The sequence below is a fragment of the Balaenoptera borealis genome, assembly GCF_965194805.1.
Source record: "Balaenoptera borealis genome assembly, chromosome: 11".
Lineage (NCBI taxonomy): Eukaryota > Metazoa > Chordata > Mammalia > Artiodactyla > Balaenopteridae > Balaenoptera > Balaenoptera borealis.
The window spans coordinates 74,162,095-74,187,469 of NC_138868.1; the positions used below are offsets into that span (position 1 = coordinate 74,162,095).

Below are 25,375 nucleotides of genomic sequence, written 5' to 3' on the forward strand. Positions count from 1 at the left end.
AGACTGCCTGAAGCACAAGCAAAAGGAAGGTAGTTTGAGGATGGAACCTTTAGAAACACCGATATTTACATGGCAAATGGAAAAAGAGGACAGCAATATTATAAGGGGAATGCAAGAAGCGAAAAAGAGAACTTTGAAAGTGAGAGTTGTCAATGGTTAGTGGCAAAGAACACAGCAGTATCAGGTTAACATAAGAACCAAAGCGCATCTTGGCAACTAAAAAGTTATCACTAACTTCAGTGAGAGCAATTTCACTGGATTGATGGGTATAATAGTCTAAGCACAATGCTTTGCAGAGTTACTGGGAGACTTGAACAAAAAGGTAAGATTTAGAATGGTGGCTAATAGAACATGCCAACTCAAGGGAGGAAAGGCATTAATATGGTTACAAGTTGAGAAAAGAGAGCTTGTAAGGATAGAGTCAGAAGGAGAAGCTTCAATTAAGAACACATAAGATAAAATGTATTGCATAAAAAATGAGGTACATCTCCTTCTAAGGTGGAGATGCTCAATAGTAAAAGCAAGCACAGAACTCCTTGATATTTACCCAAATGAGTTGGAAACTTATGTCCATAGATAAATTTGCACACAAATATTTATAGCAGCTTTATTCATAATTGCCAAAACTTGGAAGCAACCAACATGTCCCTCAACAGGTGAATGGATAAACAAACTGTGGTACATCCATACAATGGAATATTATTCAGTGATAAAAAGAAATGAGCTATCATGCACATTAGGACATGGAGGAAACTTAAATGCATTATTAGGTGAAATATGCCAACCTGAAAAGGCTACATGCTGTATGATTCCGACTATAAAACATTCTGGCAAAGGGAAAGCTATGGAGACATTTCAAAGGTCAGTGGTTGATAGGGGTTCTGGGGTGGGAGGGAGGGAGGGATGAGTAGGTGGTGAACAAGGCATTTTTAGGAGAGTGAAACTGTTCTGATATTGTAATGGTGGATACCTGTTACATCATTATACATTTCTCAAACCCACGGAATGTACAACACAAAGAGTGAGCCCCAACACAAACTATGAACTACAGTTAATAATGTATTCATATTGGCTCATCGATCACACCAGATGTACCAAACTAATCCAAGATGTTAATAACAGGGAAACTCTGAATGAGGGGTTATATAGGAACTCTCTGTACTTTCTACTCAACTTTTCAGTAAATCTAAAACCTCCCTTAAAAAAACAAAAGTAAGCATAAAAGTGTAGGATAGAGAAGAAAGTTAAAAGAGTTCCCATGTGGTGGACTTTTATTTTCATTAATTAACAGGAGTGTTTATGAGTGGGTATCTCTCAGTAAATGTTCTATCACATTCTAGATATTAATATCCAGAATGATGGGACACTTCCTAATTGAGTTTTCCTGAGATTCAAATGTCCAGATGGCAGGTGAACCAGTGCCTACTGACATAAGGAAAACAGTCATTAACTTTCAATACACAGATGCTTATCACTGGCATTTCTGTAACTGATAAATTTCTTGAAATTTGATTCATACCTCAATCTACTAATTTATCTAAATCATGGTATCTAATTTGAACCATATTACACTTAACTTTAGTAACTATGCCCTTTAATTTTTTTTGGTAAAAATGCATTCTTGAAGAAAAAAAAATGTTTTCATCCAACAGAGTTGTACCAGAGTTGTAAAACATCATAAAAAAGTCTTTAAATTTATGTACAATTATAGGGATCAGAACAATAATACATATTTAAAGACATCCTAAATTTTCAGGGCCCTATTATTTATATTTCCATTGTGTGAAAATATAAAAGGTTCTAATTTCCTGATAGGTTTCACTGAGTGTCACTTCGAAAGGCCAGATAACACCTGTGGTTCTCAAAGTGTGATCTGTAGACCCCTGGAAGTCTCCTAGTCCATTTAAGGTGATCAGTGAGGTCAAAGCAATAACACTAAGATAATTATCTGCTGTTTCACCATGTTGACATTTTCAACGATGCTGCAAACGTAACTATGGATAAGGCAGCTGACCCCTTAACATGAATCATGGCTATAGAACCAAACTACTAGTAATCATTATAATCATTGCTATGCATTCAGTAAAAAACCTACTTTCACCTAAGAATGTCCTTGATGAAGCAGTAAAAATTATTATTTTTATTAAATCTTGAATCTTGAGTATACACCTTTTTTGTATTCAGTGAGATGAAATGGGAAGTATGGATAAAGCACTTGTGCTGCATATCAAGTATAATATCGTACTTTGAGGAAAACTGAGTTGGGAGTTAAAAAAGCCTCATTTGTCAAGTTTACTTGAAACACCATGTATACTTGAGAGAACTATTGACCAACTATGTTATTCAGGCATTTGTCAAATATTTTGTCAAAAATGAACAAAGAGAAACTGTCATTTCAAGAACTCACAGTATTTGTTACCAAAGATAAAAAACAGATTTTTGAGTAGAAATTAGAATTTTGAAAAACTTGTATTTGTTACTATGAGCTTGACAACTTCCCAATACCTAAAGAATTTTCTGATGAGATTGGTGGTGATATTAATGAATGTGATTTCTTAAATACTGTATAATGAAATGTGTCAAAATATGGAAAAGCTACATAACCCAGTGAACCAATATTTTTCGAATTATCAGTGCATGATGTTACAAAATCATGCATGGGTAAAAGATCCATTCAAATTACAAGACAGACCAATGGAATGTAATGTAAGTACTAAAAGTTCATTCATACGCTTTTACATTCCATACTGCAAACTAACCTTTAAGAAACTATCACTTGTTGAATTTTGGTGTGGTGTCAAATGAGAATATCCACAATTATTTTAAAAATGCTTTAAAAACAATCCTTCCTTTTCCAGCTACCTATCTGTGTGAAACACAATTGCTTTCATCTAATTTAATATCACAAAATATCACAACAGACTGAATGCAAAAGCCGATATAAGAACCCAGCTGCCTTCTGTTAAGCTAGACGTTAAATATATTTATTAAAATGGAAAACAATACCATTCTTTTCATTTTTTGGAAAAATAGAGTTAAAAAATAGAATTTTTCAGAAAAATGGTATCTATATTAACATGTAATGAGCTTATCACATTACATGAGTTATTTTAAGTCATTTAATTAATAGATATATTTTAAATCTCTCTTTTGTATTTCTACAATGGTAAATGTTGATAGATATAACCCACAGAAACAAAAGCCCTTTGGGGTCCTCAATTATTTTTAAGAGTGTAAAGGGTTCTCGAAACCACTAGAGTAAACTATTATTAGACAAGTTTACCTGAAAATGAAACCACAGTTCCTAATCAATGATTTAGAACATGATAGTAAAAGGCTGATCTGATACTTAGTATAATATCATGATTAGAACAAGTCATAAAACATTCTCTTGATATTTAACTTACAAAGAGAATTCTGTTTTACTAATTTCAGTTGTGATGTAGTCAATTTTTCTCCTCCTTGGCTTTTATTCTCTTCATCACCCTCCTCATCTTGCACTACAAAGTCATCAATAATATAATCATCTCCATCTTCATCATATTCATAATCATCTTCCTCCTCCCCCTCCTCCTCCTCATCATTTTCATCACTGCTTGGGCAGGATTTCTTTTCAGAGTCCTAATTAAATTAAAACATACCTTTTAGTAAAGTGTACCTTTAAAAAATTGTCAGTATGGATGTGAAATTAAAAGATTAAATCCGAAATAAAAAAATGATTTGTAGAAATTAATTTTATATTTTAAGGTTAAAAAAATCTTGTCATGTTAAATGTTGAATTTTTGAAATTAGGAAGAAGATAATATACCCTGGTAAGTGAAATAAAATGTTTAAAATCGACATTAAGATGATAAGTAGAAATTAAAAACAGGAAAGACCAAATTTTAAAAAAGTCTTTCAATTTTAAAAAAGAGTGAAAGAATGAGGCTCATGAAAAAATAATATTATTAGATACAATACTGCAATCAAACATGTTCAAGGAAACTTGACTAAAAAATAAATTTTAGAATTATTGTGAAATAGAACAGACTCAGCACTTTGATTTTTATAAAATACTTTAAATAAAAATTTAAAAACAGTAACAAAACCAATAAAATATAACACACCTCAAGGTCTCTACTACTACTGCGTCTCTGACGAGATCTCTGTTTTGAGAGGTCTTGCAGTTTCTGGAGCTGTTCTCGCTTTCTTGTGGCTAAAGTTTTTTCAGGTTCTTTTTGCTCCATCTCCACTGAAGAACATTCATCTTCAACCACTCTACGCGGATGTTTAACGCCCACTTTTCTAACTAGGATATCACTGTCGTCACTTTCATCACTGTCGTACATCACAGAGGAGATCCTTTTTCTCTTCCCTCGCTTGATGTGTTCTTCTTCTAAATCTTCCTCTGGTATTTGTCCAGAGTGTTTGTTGAGATCATCTTCCTCTTGACCTGAATGCTTTTCATGATCTGGTAAGTCAATACTTCCATGTTTGGTTTTGTTCTTTTCTTCTTCGTATGTCGAACTGTTGCCAGTGTTAATGAGATGCTTACTACTGTTTCCTTCACTTTCAACTTCAATTAATTTAAGCTCTCCTTCATTTTCTGGCTTCTTATTACTATCAAGCCCCTTGTTACTATCAGGTTCTTCGTCACTGTCAACACTTTCATTATTGTCAACACTTTCATCACTATCAAGCTCCTCATCACTGTCAAGCTCATCATCACTATCACATAATTGTGAGAGACTACTTCTTTTAGTCCGCCTCCAATCCACTCGAGATTTCTGTTCACACTCTTGAGTTTTAGAATTTTTCCTCGTTTCATGTCTTCTAATATGTACCATTTTCACTTAAGCTTCTACAAAATAAAGTTATTAGGAATATAATAATGACAACCAGATTACAACAATGAATGCATTTATGGTACAAACTATATTTATTTGGTGTTATTAAATGGTTCACAAAGGTAAAATCACATGAAATATCTGAGTGAAGATGGTTGCATAATTTGCATAACAAATTATGCAACAAATTATTTATTGAACATCTATGAAATCATCATATGAACATCTATTTTGAATTATGTTGTATGTTGTGCTGAAAGAGGTTCATACAAAAATCATGGTCCTGTTCTTCAGACTATTACTATCCATGTGCAGAACTAAAACATAGAAACATATAATAATTAAGAAAAATGCAAGGTAGTATTCATTTAGTACCAAATAAGTGATAAAAAAATAACTGCAATAAAAGTGTAAAGATGCAGGAAGATCAAAATAGCAAGTGTTTCACTGAAAATTTTATTGAACAGATATGATCTGATAGACCACTGAAGAATTGATTACATTTGAACAGAAGGAATGAAAGACAAAGGGATTTCAGGAAAAAATGATAAAGTCCAAACTTTGGCACTGAGAATGAACATGACATGTTTAGTAAATAAGTGTGACCGAAAAGGTGTGAAAAAAGGCTTTATGCTGGAAAAAAGAGACCAGTATAGAAAGGTAGGGTGGGATTACAGAATGATTCCTCCCATAAGCAAAGAAGGATTCTGAACAGAGAAATTACATGAATTATAACATAAAAGTTAAACATTTATATGAAGAAAGTAATAAAGTACTAAGTGACACAAAATAGATAACAGTGCAAAACTGAGCGATAACTTATCTACCAAGATTTCAGCCTCCATATATTTTAGTAAAATGGCAATGGCTTTAAACCATTAAAAGTTAAAGATACAATATAATCCAATAGAAAACTTACTAACAATCCAATAACATAGGTGAAAAAACAAAAAAGTTTCATGGTGAAGCAGAGCATGGTATTGGGAAGGAAAACAAATGATCTAAGTTCCTGATTCAGAAAAGGGTGAACTCCATCAAAATTATCACAAGTATACAGTAAAAGAACAATTAGAGACAATTTAACTAGAGAAACGGTAACACATATGTACTTCTGTGGTTGCTAAGGAGAATAAAAATATGATCACGATGCAATGAGACTGACCTCATAATACGCATATAAGAACTTATGTATTCAATTGAGTGCTGTCTCCTTCAAAGAAATCACATTATGAGGCTGATTGTTCCAATATTTCCACCATGGCACAGAATATTCTGGAGATTTTCTATTTTATTTTCAAAAAATATGAAAATAATCACACGTCGTTTTTTATCCCAAAGAGACATTTAAATATCCACTGTATTCACTTGTCTTAGTTATAAGGGATTGTTACCAGCTTCCAGAAATGAAAGGCAATATGAAAAGATGAAGATTAACTACTATTAATTTTTTAAATGTGCTGCAAACTCTGATGGTAATTCCAAAACTAGAATGCCAAAAATTTTTTGAGCAATGGCGGTGTTACTGAACCAAGTTTATAGCTTCCCAAGATGATTATCTTTTTAGTTGGGGGGGGGGAGATACCACCCATTTCATTGTACAAATTCTGTTATGTTTATAAGGCAATGTGACTGCTTCTATAATGGTAAACAACTCATATAAAATCAGAACAACAACAGTTGCTAAGATTATACACAAGAAATTATAATGTAGGTGACCTTATGACAGTAACTGCTACAAGATACATTCAGCATTGTAACAGTGATCTACCAAATCCTAGTCCATAGACCAAATATTCCGCTATTTGAAATTACACTTAGGTTGCATTTTACAGAAGGTTTATATTAAAATCAGCAAAGAATAAATCTGTGTGTGGTCAAAATTACTCTTTTTAAAACTCTCTATATTACTCTTCAAAGTATGGATTATTGTATACCATACTGTTGCAAAATATGTCCCCCAGTTTCTCTTTCAGGTTTTAAACAGATTATTGTTTTTTTTTCTTTTTATTAAACACCAGATAAACTAGGCAGGTTATATTTTGAAGCCATATAGTACAAAGAAATATTTTTAAAGCATATATAGTTATAAATTTGCATAAGCTAACTGTGCATGTGCTTTACACTACAATAAGAAGGTAAGGCTTTTTAATAAATCTGTCTGAATTGGGAGAAATAATGAAAACAAAAGACAGATATGGCCTCAGTAGATACACTAAAGTATGGACAGGAGGAATATTAAAGTGAAAGGTGATTTTATTAGAACTCAAAAGCAGTTTCATCCACACTAGATGATTATCTTACAAAACTATACCATGTGCAAAAGACAGTTATCATTTCAAGAGGTGATTCCTATGACAATGATAGAAATGATTAAGAATGTCACACTATTCAAATACCTATGACTGCACAGAGTTAAGCTATTAAAAAACGCTATATGTATAGTAATTTTCAGTGCATTTTCAAATATATTTTAAAATCCTGACAATGATCCGAAAAGGAAGATATTATCTACCTTCATTTATAAAAATCAAAGCCAAGGATGTAGAGTTTAAATGACTTACCGAAGATCACACAGCTCGTTAGTGACAGAGCAGGGATTAGAAACCAGGTCTCCTGATTCCCTGTCCAGTGCTACACAATGACTGCTGCCAATATTATATTTGTACAAGGTAGGAAAAATTATGCCTTCAAAAAGTCATTATTTTATCTCTCATTCAGGCTAAATTTTAGTTTCTGAAAATAATCATTAAAACAGTTTGACTAAGAGTTTACAAACATGCTTTTTAAATTATGTAACTGAATTTTAGTGCACATGAATTAGGCCAGAAACTTCTGTAAATTATTTATCTAACAGGCAAGAAAAGAATGTGCAAAAGAGATAAAAATTTGCAGACTTCCCTCTGCCACCTTACTGAGGACACTGATCACAAAATTTAAGGGATTCCCCACTGAGTCAAAAAGTAAAGATTCCAAAGAAAGGCAGTCTCTGATGAGAAAAAATTTATTTTGGAAAGCTGCAGTATTGAATGTTTGAGGAGGCAAATTTTATGTAAACAAATTTCATTTGGCCAACTGCCAAATTTCCAGGGCATCTCTTATATTTCAAAATTGCTGTTTATATCAATAATGTCAAAAAAATCTGTCATTGAAAAGGAAGATAATTTGATTATGGTCGGCTCCTCTTTTTAAATGTGGATACTTTTACTGCGTGAGCTGGGGAGGGAAGAAGGATGACAGAGGGAAGTGAGTGAACTGAACCTGAGGAGAGAAATGAGAAGATAAAGCTAGGCTGATGGGTAAGGTATCTCTTGATCATTAGAATTCATTCAGAAAATAATCCATGCAAATGGATGTAATTTCTATATATGCTGAGTATACACTCAATATTTTGAAATGAAAGTTTAATCAAGCTTCTTTAATGATACCTTACCTTTAGGCAAAGAGAAAAAGAGACTCCAAACAGAGAGCATTAAATAAGTGAATGAAGATGATCAATACTATCACATCTTTGTGTTTCATGGTTAAAATCATGTAAATAGCACATACTATCTTGTCTGCCAAAGAATGTCAAGGCAATAACCCATAAGGCTTGTGTTCTTTCTCTAGCACGGTAACTCTACAACTAAAAAGGGTACTTTGATGCCACCTGAATTTCTCATCAGAAGAAATATCCTTTATTCTAGACTTTGAGGTTAATTCATCAAGAAAAGATTCATTCTAGGAATCATCGACTTGCCCTATGAACAATGTAGGTGGTAGTTTACACTTAAAAATTTGAAGGGCAGTGGAACCCCAGCCATTACTTGAAATTCCACCAGAAGGGATACATCTTATTTGTAAAACATTACTCCTCTTGATGTTTCCTTTTATATGACAGTTTGGAGAGGAAACCTTAATAAACCAAAGAAACAGTCATTGAATGTATACTATGTGCCAGCACATGCTCCGAGTTGTGGCGTTTCTAGAATTCAACAACACGGTCTCTGCTCCCAAGGAGCTCACAATCTGACGAGATTACTTGGGACACCAAAACAAGCCAGCGTAATACATGATTTAAGGGCTACAGAATATGATTCTTTTTTTGTTCTTATCGCATTGCTGTGAATAAATTTGTCATAGTTCTTCCATTGGCTGGAAAACAGGGCAGCACAACAAAACAGAAATGGGAAATAGGAAAATATGAAGAAACATAAAGGGAGGAAAGCCAATGTCCCCCACTTAGAATTACGGTTTAGTACGACACAATTTCGCATAGAGGGGATCCTGCCAGCTTGCCTTCCCCGACAACTATAGTATTCATTAAAATCTTTAACACTGAAGATGGTTCGCTAAATTCAGCAGGGATGAGGGGCCTAGGAAGGAACAGAGCCTCTCGGGAGTTAACACCACAGTCATTTTCATGATTACAAACCTGTCTCCTCGGCGGGACGCAGACACCTGACGCAGATCGCCCGCCCGTCTGCTACTCACCCCCAGGAGGGAGGGGCACCGTAGCTAGGAAACGGGACCCTCTGACAGAGCTTCGTGATGACGTGCGCGGGACGTCGCAAACCCCCGGACCTTAGAGGAGCTCGGCCCCCAGAAAACAAACAAGGATTTGGAAAAGCCAGAAACCCGCGAAATCACCCGTGGAGCCCTGCGCATCAGCCCTGCCCACTTCCCCTTCGCGGAAGGAACTGGCACCCCACCCACTGCAGCTCTGCCCCGGCGGCCCACAAGTGGAGCGACACGCAGAGGCGAGCCGTCCCGCCTACCCCGAGAGCGCCGGCGGGAATTTTTTATCCCCGCCCTTCTAATAAACCATTAGCAGCCGGAGCGGGAGCGAGTCCCCGCCCCGAGCTGGCCCGCACCGCCCCCGCGCCCTCACCTTTCAAATCTCCTCTGCCTCCGCCTCCACCTTTGCCTCCGCCCAGGTACGCAGTCCAGACTGGCGACGCTCCTCCTCCTTCCGGGGACAGGGGGAAGTCCCGCCTCTGGGAGGGGCGAGGGGCGGGGTCGGCGGTGGGAGGGGGCGTTTCCGGGAGCGTATGGTGGGGGTGGGGAGGAGCGGTCGACGCACGTTAGGCAGGGAGCGTTACGGGGTCCTGGTTCCAACTGAGGTGGGGAGAGGGGGCTCGGCGGGCAGTGAAGAACGGGGAGGACTGTGTAGGCTAAGTACGCCAACGCGGGGAAGTGGGGCTTGCGGTGGAAGGGGCTGACTGCTGGGAAAGGAATCCAGCGTAACCGTCCCTCTGGGGAAGGGGGCCAGTCCCCGACTCCCTGGCTCTTCCGCTCTCTGCTGTAACTTTGGGGTGTGGCGGGGGTTAGTGACGGCCGTTGACCCAGGATCTGGGCGTGAAGGAGGCTTGTGGTCACGGTGGGGTTATAGTCTTTCTCGCGGCCACTGGGGGAATAAAACAAATGTTTGTAATCCGGATTATCCGCGGTGACTTGGGGCCTCCTCTACTGCCCATTTAAAGTTAAAGGCCTGTTCTCTCAGACTTCCGCCCCTCTGATCGTCCTTTGCCGTCTCTTTGCCAGCCCAGCCCAGCCAGGGGAGGGGTCAGGGCCACCAGGTGCCTGGTAAGGTTGAAAGACTTGAGTGTGTAAGGCTGTGTTAAAGTGAGTCTGTGAGAGAAGGCAGGATTTAGAGGATTGCTTCCGTGTGAGTCTGGGGTGAGTCCCTGAGTCCCAGAGCCTCACCATGTCAGGGAAACGGAAGCGTGTGGTGTTAACTATTAAAGATAAGCTTGATATAATAAAGAAACTTGAAGACGGAGGTTCTTCCAAACAACTGGCAGTGATTTATGGAATTGGCGAGACAACAGTTCGGGATATAAGAAAAAATAAGGAAAAGATTATAACTTACGCAAGCAGTTCTGATTCCACAAGTCTTCTGGCCAAGAGGAAATCTATGAAGCCATCCATGTATGAGGAACTGGACAGAGCAATGCTGGAATGGTTCAACCAGCAAAGAGCAAAAGGGAATCCCGTGTCTGGACCAATTTGTGCAAAAAGGGCAGAGTTCTTCTTTTATGCTTTGGGAATGGATGGTGATTTTAACCCCTCTGCCGGTTGGTTAACTCGTTTTAAGCAGCGGCACAGCATTAGAGAGATTAATATTAGAAACGAAAGATTGAGTGGAGATGAGACAGCTGTGGAAGATTTTTGCAACAACTTTCGAGACTTTATTGAACGAGAGAATTTGCAACCGGAACAGATCTACAATGCAGATGAAACTGGACTGTTTTGGAAATGCTTGCCTTCCAGGACTTCAGTAATCAAAGGTAAATGCACAGCCCCTGGGCACAAGTCAATTGAAGAAAGAGTCACTATCATGTGTTGTGCCAATGCAACAGGTTTACACAAACTTAAGCTTTGTGTTGTGGGGAAAGCAAAGAAACCTCGCTCCTTCAAGTCAACTGACACCTCAAACCTGCCAGTCTCTTATTTCAGCCAAAAAGGTGCATGGATGGATCTTTCCATTTTCCGACAATGGTTTGATAAGATCTTTGTGCCACAAGTTCGCGAGCACTTAAGATCCAAAGGCTTGCAAGAAAAGGCTGTGCTCTTGCTGGATAATTCACCAACACATCCAAATGAAAACGTCCTGAGGTCAGATGATGGCCAAATATTTGCTAAATATTTACCACCTAATGTGGCTTCGTTGATTCAGCCCTCAAATCAGGGAGTCATAGCTACAATGAAGAGAAACTATCGTGCAGGTCTTCTCCAGAACAACTTGGAAGAAGGCAATGACCTGAGATCATTCTGGAAGAAACTAACTCTGCTAGATGCACTTTATGAAATAGCAATGGCATGGAATTTAGTAAAGCCAGTTACCATTAGCAGAGCATGGAAGAAGATTCTCCCTACGATAGAGGAAAAAGAAAGCCTGGACTTTGATGAAGAAGATATCTCAGTGGCTGCTGTGGCTACCATTTTACAACACACCAAAGGATTGGAAAATGTGACTCCTGAGAACATTGAAAAATGGCTTGAAGTGGACAGTACTGAACCAGGCTATGAAGTCTTAACTGACAGTGAAATCATCAGAAGAGCACAAGGCCAGACAGACGAATCCAGTGAAAATGAGGAGGAGGAAATAGAACTGATTCCAGAGAAACATATTAATCATGCAGCTGCTCTCCAATGGACTGAAAATTTATTGGATTATCTAGAACAACAAGGTGATATGATTCTGCCTGATAGACTGGTGATACGTAAACTTCGAGCCACCATCAGAAATAAGCAGAAGATGACAAACTCAAGTTAGTAATGGCATATCAGCATTACCATTGTTTTGGTAATCGTGTAACTCTTGACCTCTGCAATATGGCTTAATTTTCTTTGTGTTCTGAATTCTCAGACACAGCCCTGTGAAATACAGATACGAAAAATGTATCTGAAGTGGTTTGAGGATTATGTGTTTTGCAGCATCTGTCTCATGTCCCTGTATCTGTGTTGATAATCAGAAGCTGATTCTGTATAGGTATAAATTACACATAACGTATGTATTCACTTTTGTAGATCTACAATTATCCCTTCCATGACAGTGGCATTCCATAAATTTTCTAGCAGAAGTTACAGGTAACAGTGAACAGATTGAGCACTTTCCTGAAATCTTTTGTTAGATTTGTGAGGGCTGCCGCAGTAATCTTTCTTTGTGCTAACCATCTTAAGTGGGTGGTTGTTTTGTATATTTGTATACACTGATGGAATGAGAAATATCTATATTGTTAGATTTCAGGGTGATCTATAATAATTCAAAATGAAGTTCAAAATGAAGGGGAAACTGATCTATGAATTAATAAAATAACTTAGAAATCATGCTTTTCTTACATTTGTTTGGGGGGGACTTTTTTCTGGAAGTAAAGTAAATATAGGAAGTGATTGCTAAATTAGAAAACTATTGGAAAGCTTATATATAAGATATTCTGACCTATTCATTTGTAGAAACTGGGAGTTGAAAATTTGGGGAACGTTAGGTTATTTATACAAAGGGAATAAATAGGCTCGTTTTAATTGGGTCTTTTTAAAAATTATATTATTAATTGGATAACAGTATAGGTTTATTATTTATTCATCTAATTATAGTACAGGTTTTATAATGTTACATGTGGTGATGTGAGCTCCCACCCTATATGTGAGGGAATATCTTGGGTATTTGAAAGTTTTTTTTTTTTTTTTTTACTATGCACTTGAAAATGTCTAAAATTTGAAAAAATTCGTCATACCTTCTCCTTTTATTTGATATGAAAAGAAGAAATGAATAAAGTTTTTATTTTTAATAAGCTGTAAATTATCTGTTTTATGAAGAAAGCAGAAATAATTATGGAAAGTGCTAGATTCTAAGGAATTTCATCATTTATTATTTTGACATTTGTAAAAAGGTATTACTGAATTCGTTTGTCAGAATTTTGATAAACTTGCTTAACAATGTAGGTTTACTCAAGACATTGAAAAGATTTTACCTATATGAATATTAATTTCGTTTGTAACTTAAAAGCAAAGTGTCTGCATATTATTTCATATTTTGGCCCTAATTTAAAAAAAAAAAGAATTCTCTATCAGTCATTTTTGAAAGGTTTAACTTTTTCATTGAAATACTTTGCATTTTATAATGACTTTCTTAGAACTATAAAGCTTCAAAAATACTTGTAGCTTTCCATAATTTCTGTTCTCTTCATGATATATGTCTAGGTTTTTAAAAAAGACTTATCTGTGACCAGAACTGTTTAAAAATTGTATTTCTTGCATGAATTGCCTCAGAAGTTAACACACATATTGAATCAGATAATTACACATTTTGCTATAAATTAAATTGTATATAAAAATTTTTTCATTTTTCTAAAATGAAAATATGTACTAAAAAGCTTCTTGGAATTTCTGTCTGGATTTGCTCACTGTTTTTAAAATTAACCTTGTCAGTGAAATTCAGCTGTATCATTGCCACCTAGTGGTAAAATTAACGTTACTGTTAAGCTGTGTGGTTTTAAACTTTAATATCTAGTAAAAGGTTCACTGTTTTGTGGCCTTGAGTGTGAATCTTGTGACTCTTTCTCTATCCTGTGAGAGACTGGCTCTTCTTTCTTTGCTTTGTAGCTATTTGCTCTTTTCTGAAAGCTGCCAACAATGGTAGACTAAAAGTTCTGTTTTGGACTCTTCTATCCTTAAACATAATTATAAAAGCTGCCAATTACTGAATACCGTGTTGTGTTCTAAGCAGTGTATTTATATCAGTAACCCTAAAATTATGAATTAGGTGGAAATACTGATGCTCAGCTCATACTCTTAATTGCTGAAGATCACTTGACTGCAGGTAAGAATTTAAACCCAGGTATTTGATGCCAAAGCCTACATTTATTTTCTCCAACCTAGGCTAACCTCTTAACCTTTCCAATCTTCAACATTTATTCCTTGCCACCTTCCTCCACCACCTGCCACCGGTGTCTGAATTTACTTATCTATTTTTCAGTGCACTTGTGGCAGCAGTTTTCCTTTCCTTTTACCCTTTTATGAGGTTAGCCTTCCTCTTGCACTACTCTCCATTTCCCTGTTTATCCACAGCCTAATAGCATTTGAAATTGGGATCATCTGTTTTCTGATTTCTGGTTAGCCATGCTTAGTGAGGATCCTTTCTCACTTCAGCAATTTAAAACCCACCATTGGGAAAACAGTTCATGCAAACCTTTCTCTTTAGTTCATGAGGTAATCTCAAAGAGAATTGAAGAGTTGGCACAGTATAGTCCCAACATGAAAGTCTTGCCTTCCCACAGTTGTTGGAAACCACTACCACCAAAGGCACATTAGCATGTATACACTCAGATCCATACAGATCAAAGGGGAAAAAAAAATAAACCCCCAAATGAGATGATATGGTGAAGAGAATGATGGTTAGGTTCAAATAAAAGAGGGGGTGGTTAGATGAGAAGAAGAAAATTAAAAGGAAATGTGGCCTACAGGGAGGTTTGTTTTGTAATGATGTGAATTTTAACATCCTAGTCCCAGGTTACTGGTATGTGTTACTCATTTGTAGATGGTCCCTGTAATCTCTGCTTTTCTCCTTTTCACCTTTGGAATGTTAAGCTGTCAGCACCAAGTTGAATGCATTTGATCAGTAGTTGGGACCATTTGGTGGATGACACCAGAAGCTGTTTGGGTACCATATCTGCCCCAAAGTCATAAACTCTTAGTTTCTAATGCCTCTTCCCTCAGTGCCCCACTGAAGGCTGTTTGGCTTTCTATGGCTCTATTAAGAAATTAGCCATAGAGTCATGTTCTCTCTAGTCTTACCAGGTTTTCCCATTGATGAGCCTTGATCAACTGAATAATGTTTCTCTAAACCCACACTCCTAGTAGCCAAGAATGCTATGAGGGTAGGATTACCTGCAGAGGTTGATGCAGGAATTTAGAAACTTCCCTTCTATGAGAGATTTGGGCTTTTGGGGGGTGGATGGGTGAAAGGAGTGGAATTCCTTGCCAGGTTTAAATTCAGTGAATCAAAAGTTCATTGACTACTGGGGGTGATGCATTTAGGAAAATATAAAGATGGGGAAGAGTGGTTCATGTACTAAAGATCTTGAAATCAAGGTGGAAAAATAATGTATTTGAGAAAAAACAAAGCCATCTGGTTTAATTGTAAACTCATATAAAACAGCCAACATATGTGATATGGATTATGTGAGGAAACCATAATGATTTAGTTTGCTTATTTAATTCCTTCAGTGGCTTCTACTCTATATATCCTCTACATTTTCAGCTTTTCTTTTTTTGGTTTTTACTACTCCAGAGTGACTTCATCCATTTCCATTACCTGCATGCTTATGAGCCCAAATCTGTCTCCAGTCACCCTGTGTTCAGAAGTCCAGATTTGTATCTTCAATTGAGAAGCAGTATTTCAGTCTGGAAGGGAAATTTAAATTGTTTTGCTTTCCATCTATAGTAAACTGTCCATTAGCATCCTAACGTCAGAGCCAACTAGATGCGCTAAGGAGTTTTAAACAGTGCCAAATTAAGCTAATCTATATTGGTCTGTAATATCAAAGTAGATAATTATCTTTTCATATATATATATATATATATATATATATATATATCTCCTTTCTTAGTTAGCCTTTCCTGATGCCCTTGCCTCTGACCATTTCTTCCTATGGATAGCCGTAGTGGTTTCTGTTTTTCGTACCCTTGTTGCTACTCGAGTACTAAAATTGAGTTTATTTTCCAACCGTTAACCTCCTTAAAAGACTATCATTCAAACTCTTTAGACCAAATACATTCCTTAGAAATGTACTCTTAACTGTTTTCCCTATTTAAAGCAGCTGGCAAGTTTACACAGTAACCAGTCGCATGCAATTAGAAGTTGGGGGTGAAAGAATGCCCAGAGCCTAGCAGTCGCTGGGAACACTTAATAATGTGAAAACTAGTGTCTTTAAGACCTCAGATTCTGTAAGACTTGTATTGTGAAGTGATTTTTTGATGTGTATCTCAATATTGGACTATGAGATCAAGGACCGTAGAATCAATGCTTTGAAGAATAGTATATATTCAGTCAACAAATGTGTACTCAACAAACACAAATTGTATTTCTGTGTGTAAGACATTCTAGGCAATATATGGGATACATGGATTAGACTACATTAGACTTATAATAGAGAGGAGGAGACAAATGTAAAAAAAAGGGAGAATGAATTGTGTCACGTTCTGATGGAGTGCATATACAAGACTAATTCTGATATGAGTGACATAAGGTAGTATAATCTGATAGGAGGAGTAAGTCATAACAATTGAGTTGGTCTTGAAAAATAACTAAAATTTTCATGATGTTTTACTGTCTTCAGTCATTGCCAAATATCCTCCAGGGGGCAAAATCATCCCCAGTTGAGAACCATGGCTGTAGAGTTACAAGCTTACAGGTTTTTGGTCTGCTTTCCAAGTTATTGAAGGTAATACTTGAAAAATGTTTTTACCGCTATTCCATCTTACCAGCCTCTGCTAGTTGTTTCCCTGATGCCTGCTTCCTGATCACTAATTAATTCCACACATTTGAGATTTTTGTCACAGCAGCACCCAATTTCAAGATACCAATTTCTCTGTTGATCTGGGTAACTCTAGCTGATGAAAACAACCTCAGAATTTTAGAGACTTATAATATATGTGTTTCTCTGAGTAATCTTGTGATGATATAAAACTTGGTCGAAGCGTGATTTTCTTCAAGTTGTGATTCATGGGCCCAGGCTCCTTCCACCTTGTGATTTTGTGCTTGCTAGACCCCCTAGAGTCTTCTACATCCAGTTAGTAGATAGGAAAAGAGAGAATGAAGAATATACACTGCTTCTTAACTTCCTTCTATCAGAAATGATATGCATTATTTCTGTTCATATTCTAATGATGAGCACTCATCACCTGGCCCTACCTTGATTCCGGGGGCACTCAGGAATAACTCCCTAACTAGGCAGCTGCTTCCTAATTATGACTTTTTACAATGGAAGGGGAGGGTGCACATTTTTAGTGAATAATTAGCCCTTTCTGAAACAAAAGTATACAATTGCAGTTATTCTTATAGAATCATCCATGGAGCTTTAAAAAATATCAATGCATGAGTCCTACTCCGAAAGGATCAGATTGCAATTTGTTTAGAGTAGTTACAGTGTATTTTTTTTTAATGTTGCAGAGAATCACTAGTATGCAACCAAAGTTGAGAGCCACAAGATTACATATTTGCAAGGTGAGTGGAGTAGATGTGGAGACAAGAGAATAACAGGCTCCTTTCATGGACCATAAGGTCAAGACTATGTATAGAGGTAGAGTAATGAGGAAGCTAAATAAATAAGCAAATAAGCATGTATATATGTCTCTGTGTGTTTTTAGGGGGTAGCTGATATCAGAAGAGAGAACATAAATCTTGAAAGCAGGAAACTTGTGTCTGAGTCCCAGTTCTACCACTTTTCAGTTCCAGAATTTCTAATTGGTTCTCTTTCATAAGTACCTATTCTTTCATGTATACAATAATCTTCCCTTATTTGAGTGTATGAATTTTACTTATCTGAAACATATAGTTTGAATTCTCTGTGATCCCTCACCTTTTCCTACCCTTTACTGAGTTCATAGTCCTTCATGGAGTTGGTACACTTCCAACATTTTGGTCATTCTTAATTGTGCATTCTTCACTGTAGCTGAGATTGCCTTAAAGAGTATGACCTCTGCTTTATACAGCATATATTATGGGAAGTATAGAAACATCTGCTAAGGTTTGGTTGGAGCCATTGATAGAACAAGGAATGGACATTATATCCTGTCAGATGTGAAACTTGAGAGCTCATTTTCTGAACTCGGATGCTCCCCACTCCTCCCGAGTTTACCAGGTACCAAGGGCATTATTCTGGTAATTACCCAAAGCTCTGCTTCTTCCTGAACACAGGCATTATTTTCTTTTGTGCCTAGCCTGGAAGGTGGCGGTATATGCCTGGATCCTTGCGCTAGGCCTCTTGTTGGTTATATCCAGACTCCCGCTCCCAGCTCTTGCCACCTCATTATATGGAACACAATTTTCTCACACGTAGTTTATGGTCCTCCAAAAGTTTACCTTCCTGTTTTGAAGATGGCTATACTTGGTTCTTTTAAAAGTATATACATACATATTTTTTTCTATTGTTTATATAGTTGATGTAAGATGAGAATGAAGCATCTGCTCTCTCCATTTATTTTGATATCAGAAGTCCTAGCCGTGTGATATTGGGTGAGTTTCTAAATCTCTGAGTCTTTTTATCTCTAAAATGGGGATAATACAGGTTGTTAAGAAGATTAAATAAAATAATGTACAACACTTTGTGAACTAATATGTTAGTTTTTATATTATTAATAGGAAGGATTAAAGGACTAGAGGGCATCAAAGATGAAGAGAAGAGTGGGAGAGTAAGATAATTGAAAGAATAGAGGTTTGTGGTCAAAGGGAGGAATTATAGAGGTCAAGATCGGCAACTCTAGGTATTTACAATGTGTTGAGCCAATATATACAATCAGGCTCTGGCACGCCCTTTTCAATGCTCCAAGCTTCTTTCTCTTACATGATGTGGGGATTAACCCTTTTATTCACACTCTAAATCAGAAGGTGCTTCTTTTCATATTATAATTATACAACGTTTGTATAGTCTCAGTTTGAAGACCTCTCTAAAAGGGGAGAGTGGCATTTCAATATATCCTAAAGGTGTCAAGTCAACAAAAAGATCAATTTTGGTTGCAAATACCTTACAGGTATACAAATCTAATATTTTATGCAAAAGTTAATGAAGTTTAAAGGAACAGATAGAAATCTGAAAAGGAGAGGTGGATAAGTAAAGGAATATCAAATAGATTAGTGACAAGCCACTCTGAAATTAAGAGAATAAATGGGAGGCTCCCGCGGCCGAAGCGGCGGCCCGGCGCAGCGCGGTCGGCTTGAGCGCTCACCGCAGCGAGGAGGTTTCCTCGGCCGTCCCGCCTTCCGCCGCGGTCGCCGGGCTGCGCTGCTCCAGCCGGGACGCGCGCCTCTGCGCTCCTCGCAGCTGCCACCCCCGCCGCCGCTCCCCTCGCCGTCCGCACACACACCATGACGAAGAAAGAGAAGTCCTTCAACCAGAGCCTGGCCGAGTGGAAGCTCTTCAACTACAACACGACCACCGGAGAGTTCCTGGGGCCCACCGCCAAGAGCTGGGATTTGAGCTTGCTATTCTACCTAGTTCTTCTTTGGGTTCCTTGGCTGCACTCTTTTCATTTACAAAGTGGGCTATGCTTCAGGCTCTGAACGATAAGGTTCCAAGATATCGTGACCAGATTCCTAGCCCAAGACTTATGGTTTTTCCAAAACCAGTGACGGCGTTGGATTTTTCATTCAGCGTGTCTAATCCAGAGTCCTATAGAGGGTACATTAATGACCTTAAGAAATTTCTAAAGTCATATGGCTTAGAAGAACAGAAGAATCTCACAGATTGTCCCGATAGAGCATTTTTTGAGCAGAAGGGTCTAGATTATACTTCATGTCGGTTTCCTCTTGTCTTACTTGAAGCACGCAGTGGTGTGGATGATCCCGAGTTTGGCTACTCCACAGGAAGCCCTTGTATTCTTGTGAAAATGAACAGAAAAATTGGATTAAAGCCTCAAGGAGAACCAAGGATAGAATGTATTTCGAAGGGTGAAAACACAGCAGTGCTATCAACTTATCCTTCTGATGGAACGATAGATTTAAAATATTTTCCATATTATGGGAAAAAATTGCATGGGAGCTATCTACAGCCATTTGTTGCCGTCCAGCTCATCTTTGGTAATAGAAATAACGTAAACGAAGTAACAGTTGAGTGCAAGATTGGTGGATCACCCAACCTAAAATACCGGGATGATCGTGACAAGTTTTTAGGACGAGTTGCATTCAAAAGCACCATGCGTTCATAGTAGGAGTTAGGATATCTCCACAGAGTAAACGTTGTGTTGTCTGTCTTCACTTGGTATCAGCTGGACCTGCCATTCCAGAATAATGAGACCACCTTGGAGAAAGGTGGAGTGGTACATGAGACTGGGGTAGCATCATAATGTACTTCCAGATCATAGTGTCAGTGTCCTTCAAAGTAACTGCCTGTTGCCTCTGCTGCCTTTTGAACCATGTACAGTCACAAGATAGGATTGTGAACACCTGATTCTGAACATGTAAGATGGGGGTTTGTCCAATTTTTAAGTGGTTTAATTGCCTAGTGTCTAAAGCTTAATGTGCTGTGCTATGTAAGTATTTTATAGATTTAACACTGGTTAACTGTCACATTTTGATGCCAGCAAAGTTTTAGGGGATAAAATGGTACCTGACCAACGTCAAATGACTTTATAGCTGCAAGAAATGCAGTGTATGGAGAAGCTCTGTATGTGAGGAGGAAAAAGGAAAATAAAAGTGGATTTGAAAGGTTAAATAAAAAAAAGAATAAATGGTATTAAGCAGCCAAGTATCTCTTCCATTCCCCCTTTTTATACATAATGCCTATCTATCAATCTAACAAAGTATACGCCTTCATAGCAACCCATTGTCTGTAGACTGAGCCTCAGTTCTCTGCCTTTTGCTGTTTGATCTCTACATCCTCATACAAGAATGACAAAGAAAGACCCTGAGTGAATTTGTCTGGTACTATCAATTGACACAGGTAGTAGGAAATTGTCAGTACATATGTGAGGGGAAAAAAGTATACAAATTTCATTCTTTATAAAAGACTTATTTGATAAGGCTTTTCTTGTATGAGGCATGTAAAGACAAATTTTTGATGCAGAAATATATGAGGGCTCCATGGCAACTGAAAACAAAAGGCTGTATTTGATCATACAATTAAACACAACTATTTTCTATTTTCATTTCAGTATTTAGGACTAGCTTATTTTTATTCTGTGTATTACAGATATTTTAACAAATGAAATAAAATTGAATGCAGTGTGGAAAAATCAATTCCATGAATTAATTTTTTTTTAATTAATTTATTTATTTATGGCTGTGTTGGGTCTTCGTTTCTGTGCAAGGGCTTCCTCTAGTTGCGGAGAGCGGGGGCCACTCTTCATCGCGGTGCGCGGGCCTCTCACTATCGCGGCCTCTCTTGTTGCGGAGCACAGGCTCCAAACGCGCAGGCTCAGTAATTGCGGCTCACGGGTGCAGCTGCTCCGTGGCATGTGGGATACTCCCAGACCAGGGCTCGAACCCGTGTCCCCTGCATTGGCAGGCAGACTCTCAACCACTGCGCCACCAGGGAAGCCCCCATGAATTAATTTTTAAAATATATTTGTACATTCATCAGTAGAATCTTCTTTTTTCTAACCTTAAAGGGAAAAACTGTTTCACATAATAAACAATAAATGTCACTTAGATAAATATTTACCCTCTTTTAATTCTAGTACTTTGTAAGTTTCTTTAATGTGACTATGAAATTTTGTCATTTATTCATTTGTTCATTTATTCATTCATCTCAAATATTTACCTATAAATATTGACCTACTCCATAACCAAAAATTTAATCATTCTCCAATTTCTTCTTGCAGATTTGTGTGATGATGAACTTGAAATTAAATCCTTGTATATTTTGTATGTTAGAAAAAAAACTTTTCTACTTTAGTCATCAGTGAGTTGATGAAGAAAGATACTTAGTAAGATTGATGATTTTTGATAAGTTTTAGCATACAAACTGGTTCTTAAAACCTTAGTTATTTTGAAGTTATCATTTATAAGTGCTTATAATATGTAAATATTTATTCATTGGTTTCTATAAACACTAGATACAAATAATCTGCTTTTTGACATATATTCCAGATATTTATACACAATACCATTCTATATTACCTAGAGATGATTTGCTGGCTTAAAAAAAAGAAAAAAAATGCAAATAAAAATAAAAGCAGCAAGTTAGAGAAAAATGTTCAATAATGGTTATATTCAAAAAGTATTAAAATGTCTAAGATAGGAGTTTTGTCTTTTTTTTTTTTTGACATCTTCATTGGAGTATAATTGCTTTACAATGGCGTGTTAGTTTCTGCTGAATAACAAAGTGAATCAGCTATATGTATACATATATCCCCAAATCCCTTCCCCCTTGCGCCTCCCTCCCACCCCTCTAGGTGGTCACAAAGCACCGAGCTGATCTCCCTGTGCTATACGGCTGCTTCCCACTAGCTATCTGTTGTACATTTGGTAGTGTATGTATGTCCATGCCACTCTCTCACTTCTTACCAGCTTAGCCTTCCCCATCCCCGTGTCCTCAAGTCCATTTTCCACATCTGCATCTTTATTCCTGTCCTGCCCCTAGGTTCCTCAGAACCTTTTTTTTTTTTTTTTTAGATTCCATATATATGTGTTAGCATACAGTATCTGTTTTTCTCTTTCTGACTTACTTCACTCTCTATGACAGTCTCTAGGTCCATCCACCTCACTACAAATAACTCAAATTCGTTTCTTTTTATGGCTGAGTAATATTCCATTGTATATATGTACCACATCTTCTTTATCCATTTATCTGTCGATGGATACTTAGGTTGCTTCGATGTCCTGGCTATTGTAAATAGAGCTGCAATGAACATTGTGGTACATGACTCTTTTGGAATTATGGTTTTATCAGGATATATGTCCAGTAATGGGATTGCTGGGTCGTATGGTAGTTCTATTTTTAGTTTTTTAAGGAACCTCCATACTGTTCTCCGTAGTGGCTGTATCAATTTACATTCCCACCAACAGTGCAAGAGGGTTCCCTTTTCTCCACACACTCTCCAGCATTTATTGTTTGTAGATTTTTTGATGATGACCATTCTGACCGGTGTGAGGTGATACCTCATTACAGTTTTGATTTGCATTTCTCTAATGATTAGTGATGTTGAACATCCTTTCATGTGTTTGTTAGCAATCTGTATATCATCTTTGGAGAAATGTCTGTTTAGATCTTCTGCCCATTTTTGGATTGGGTTGTTTGTTTTTTTGATATTGAGCTGCATGAGCTGCTTGTATATGTTGGAGATTAATCCTTTGTCAGTTGCTTTGTTCGCAAATATTTTCTCACATTCTGAGGGTTGCATTTTCGTCTTGTTTATGGTTTCCTTTGCTGGGTAAAAGCTTTTAAGTTTCACTAGGTCCCATTTGTTTATTTTTGTTTTCATTTCCATTTCTCTAGGAGGTGGGTCAAAAAGGATCTTACTGTGATTTATGTCATAGAATGTTCTGCCTATGTTTCCCTCTAAGAGTTTTATAGTGTCTGGCCTTACATTTAGGTCTTTGATCCATTTTGAGTTTATTTTTGTGTATGATGTTAGGGAGTATTCTAATTTCATTGTTTTACATGTAGCTGTCCAGTTTTCCAGCACCACTTACTGAAGAGGCTGTCTTTTCTCCACTGTATATTCTTGCCTCCTTTATCAAAGATAAGGTGACCATATGTGCGTGGGTTTATCTCTGGGCTTTCTCTCCTGTTCCATTGATCTATATTACTGTTTTTGTGCCAGTACCATGCTGTCTTGATTACTGCAGCTTTGTGGTATAGTCTGAAGTCCAGGAGCCTGATTCCTCCAGCTCCATTTTTCTTTCTCAAGATTGCTTTGGCTATTCGGGGTCTTTTGTGTTTCCATACAAACTATGAAATTTTTTCTTCTAGTTCTGTGAAAAATGCCATCGGTAGTTTGATAGGGATTACACTGAATCTGTAGATTGCTTTGTGTAGTAGAGTCATTTTCACAACATTGATTCTTCCAATCCAAGAACATGGTTTATCTCTCCACCTGTTTGTATGATCTTTAATTTCTTTCATCAGTGTCTTATAGTTTTCTGCATACAGGTCTTTTTGTCTCCTTAGGTAAGTTTATTCCTAAGTATTTTATTCTTTTTGTTGCAGTGGTAAATGGGATTATTTCCTTAATTTCTCTTTCAGATTTTTCATCATTAGTGTATAGGAATGCAGGAGATGTCTGTGCATTAATTTTGTGTTCTGTTACTTTACCAAATTCATTGATTAGCTCTAGTAGTTTTCTGGTAGCATCGTTAGGATTCTCTATGTATAGTATCATGTCATCTGCAAACAGTGAGAGTTTTACTTCTTCTTTTCCTATTTGGATTCCTTTTATTTCTTTTTCTTCTCTGATTGCTGTGGCTAAAACTTCCAAAACTATGTTGACTAATAGTGGTGAGAGTGGGCAACTTTGTCTTGTTCCTGATCTTAGTGGAAATGGTTTCAGTTTTTCACCATTGAGAACGATGCTGGCTGTGGGTTTGTCATATATGGCCTTTATTATGTTAAGGTAAGTTCCTTCTGTGCCTACTTTCTGGAGAGTTTTTATCATAAATGGGTGTTGAATTTTATCAAAAGCTTTTTCTGCATCTATTGTGATTATCATATGGTTTTTATCCTTCAGTTTGTTAATATGGTGTATCACATTGATTGATTTGCATATGTTGAAGAATCCTTGCATTCCTGCGATAAACCCCACTTAATCATGGTGTATGATCCTTGTAATGTGCTGTTGGATTCTGTTTGCTAGTATTTTGTTGAGGATTTTTGCATCTATGTTCATCAGTAATATTGGCCTGTAGTTTTCTTTATTTGTGACATCTTTGTCTGGTTTTGGTATCAGGGTGATGTTGGTCTAGTAGAATGAGTTTGGGAGTGTTCCTCCCTCTGCTCTATTTTGGAAGAGTTTGAGAAGGATAGGTGTTAGCTCTTCTCTAAATGTTTGATAGAATTCACCTGTGAAGCCATCTGGTCCTGGGCTTTTGTTTATCGGAAGATTTTTAATCACAGTTTCAGTTTCAGTGTTTGTGATTGGTCCGTCTATATTTTCTATTTCTTCCTGGTTCAGTCTCAGAAGGTTGTGCTTTTCTAAGAATTTGTCCATTTCTTCCAGGTTGTCCATTTTATTGGCATATAGTTGGTGGTAGTAATCTGTCATGATCCCTTGTATTTCTGCAGTGTCAGTTATTACTTCTCATTTTTCATTTCTAATTCTATTGATTTGAGTCTTCTCCCTTTTTTTCTTGATGAGTCTGGCTAATGGTTTATCAATTTTGTTTATCTTCTCAGAAAACCATCTTTTAGTTT

The 25,375-nt window shown here is 37.1% G+C and overlaps 1 protein-coding gene and 1 pseudogene across 9 annotated transcripts in view; one reads left to right on the forward strand and one right to left on the reverse strand.

The window, feature by feature from the left end:
• CCDC82 (coiled-coil domain containing 82) overlaps window positions 1–9,778 on the reverse strand; it is a 29,937-nt gene extending 20,159 nt beyond the window's left edge. Inside the window, exons 1-5 of one of the 8 annotated variants that reach the window (XM_082339945.1) lie at window positions 9,238–9,671; window positions 7,388–7,471; window positions 5,989–6,109; window positions 4,107–4,840; window positions 3,408–3,621 (exon numbers count right to left, since the gene is read on the reverse strand). In XM_082339945.1, coding sequence (XP_082196071.1) covers window positions 3,408–3,621; window positions 4,107–4,826 — 934 coding nt within the window. In that variant the 5' untranslated portion in view covers window positions 4,827–4,840; window positions 5,989–6,109; window positions 7,388–7,471; window positions 9,238–9,671. Of the gene's footprint in view, window positions 1–3,407; window positions 3,622–4,106; window positions 4,841–5,988; window positions 6,110–7,387; window positions 7,472–9,237; window positions 9,673–9,693 lie in introns of those variants that run through there. The other 7 variants (XM_082339947.1, XM_082339950.1, XM_082339946.1 and 4 more) reach the window with 7 other exon arrangements.
• A 9,599-nt stretch (window positions 9,779–19,377) lies between these two features.
• Window positions 19,378–20,415, forward strand: LOC309604930 (sodium/potassium-transporting ATPase subunit beta-3 pseudogene; annotated as a pseudogene). Its single transcript has one exon. The product of its transcript is annotated as a sodium/potassium-transporting ATPase subunit beta-3 pseudogene (transcript).
• The last annotated feature ends 4,960 nt before the right edge of the window (window positions 20,416–25,375 follow it).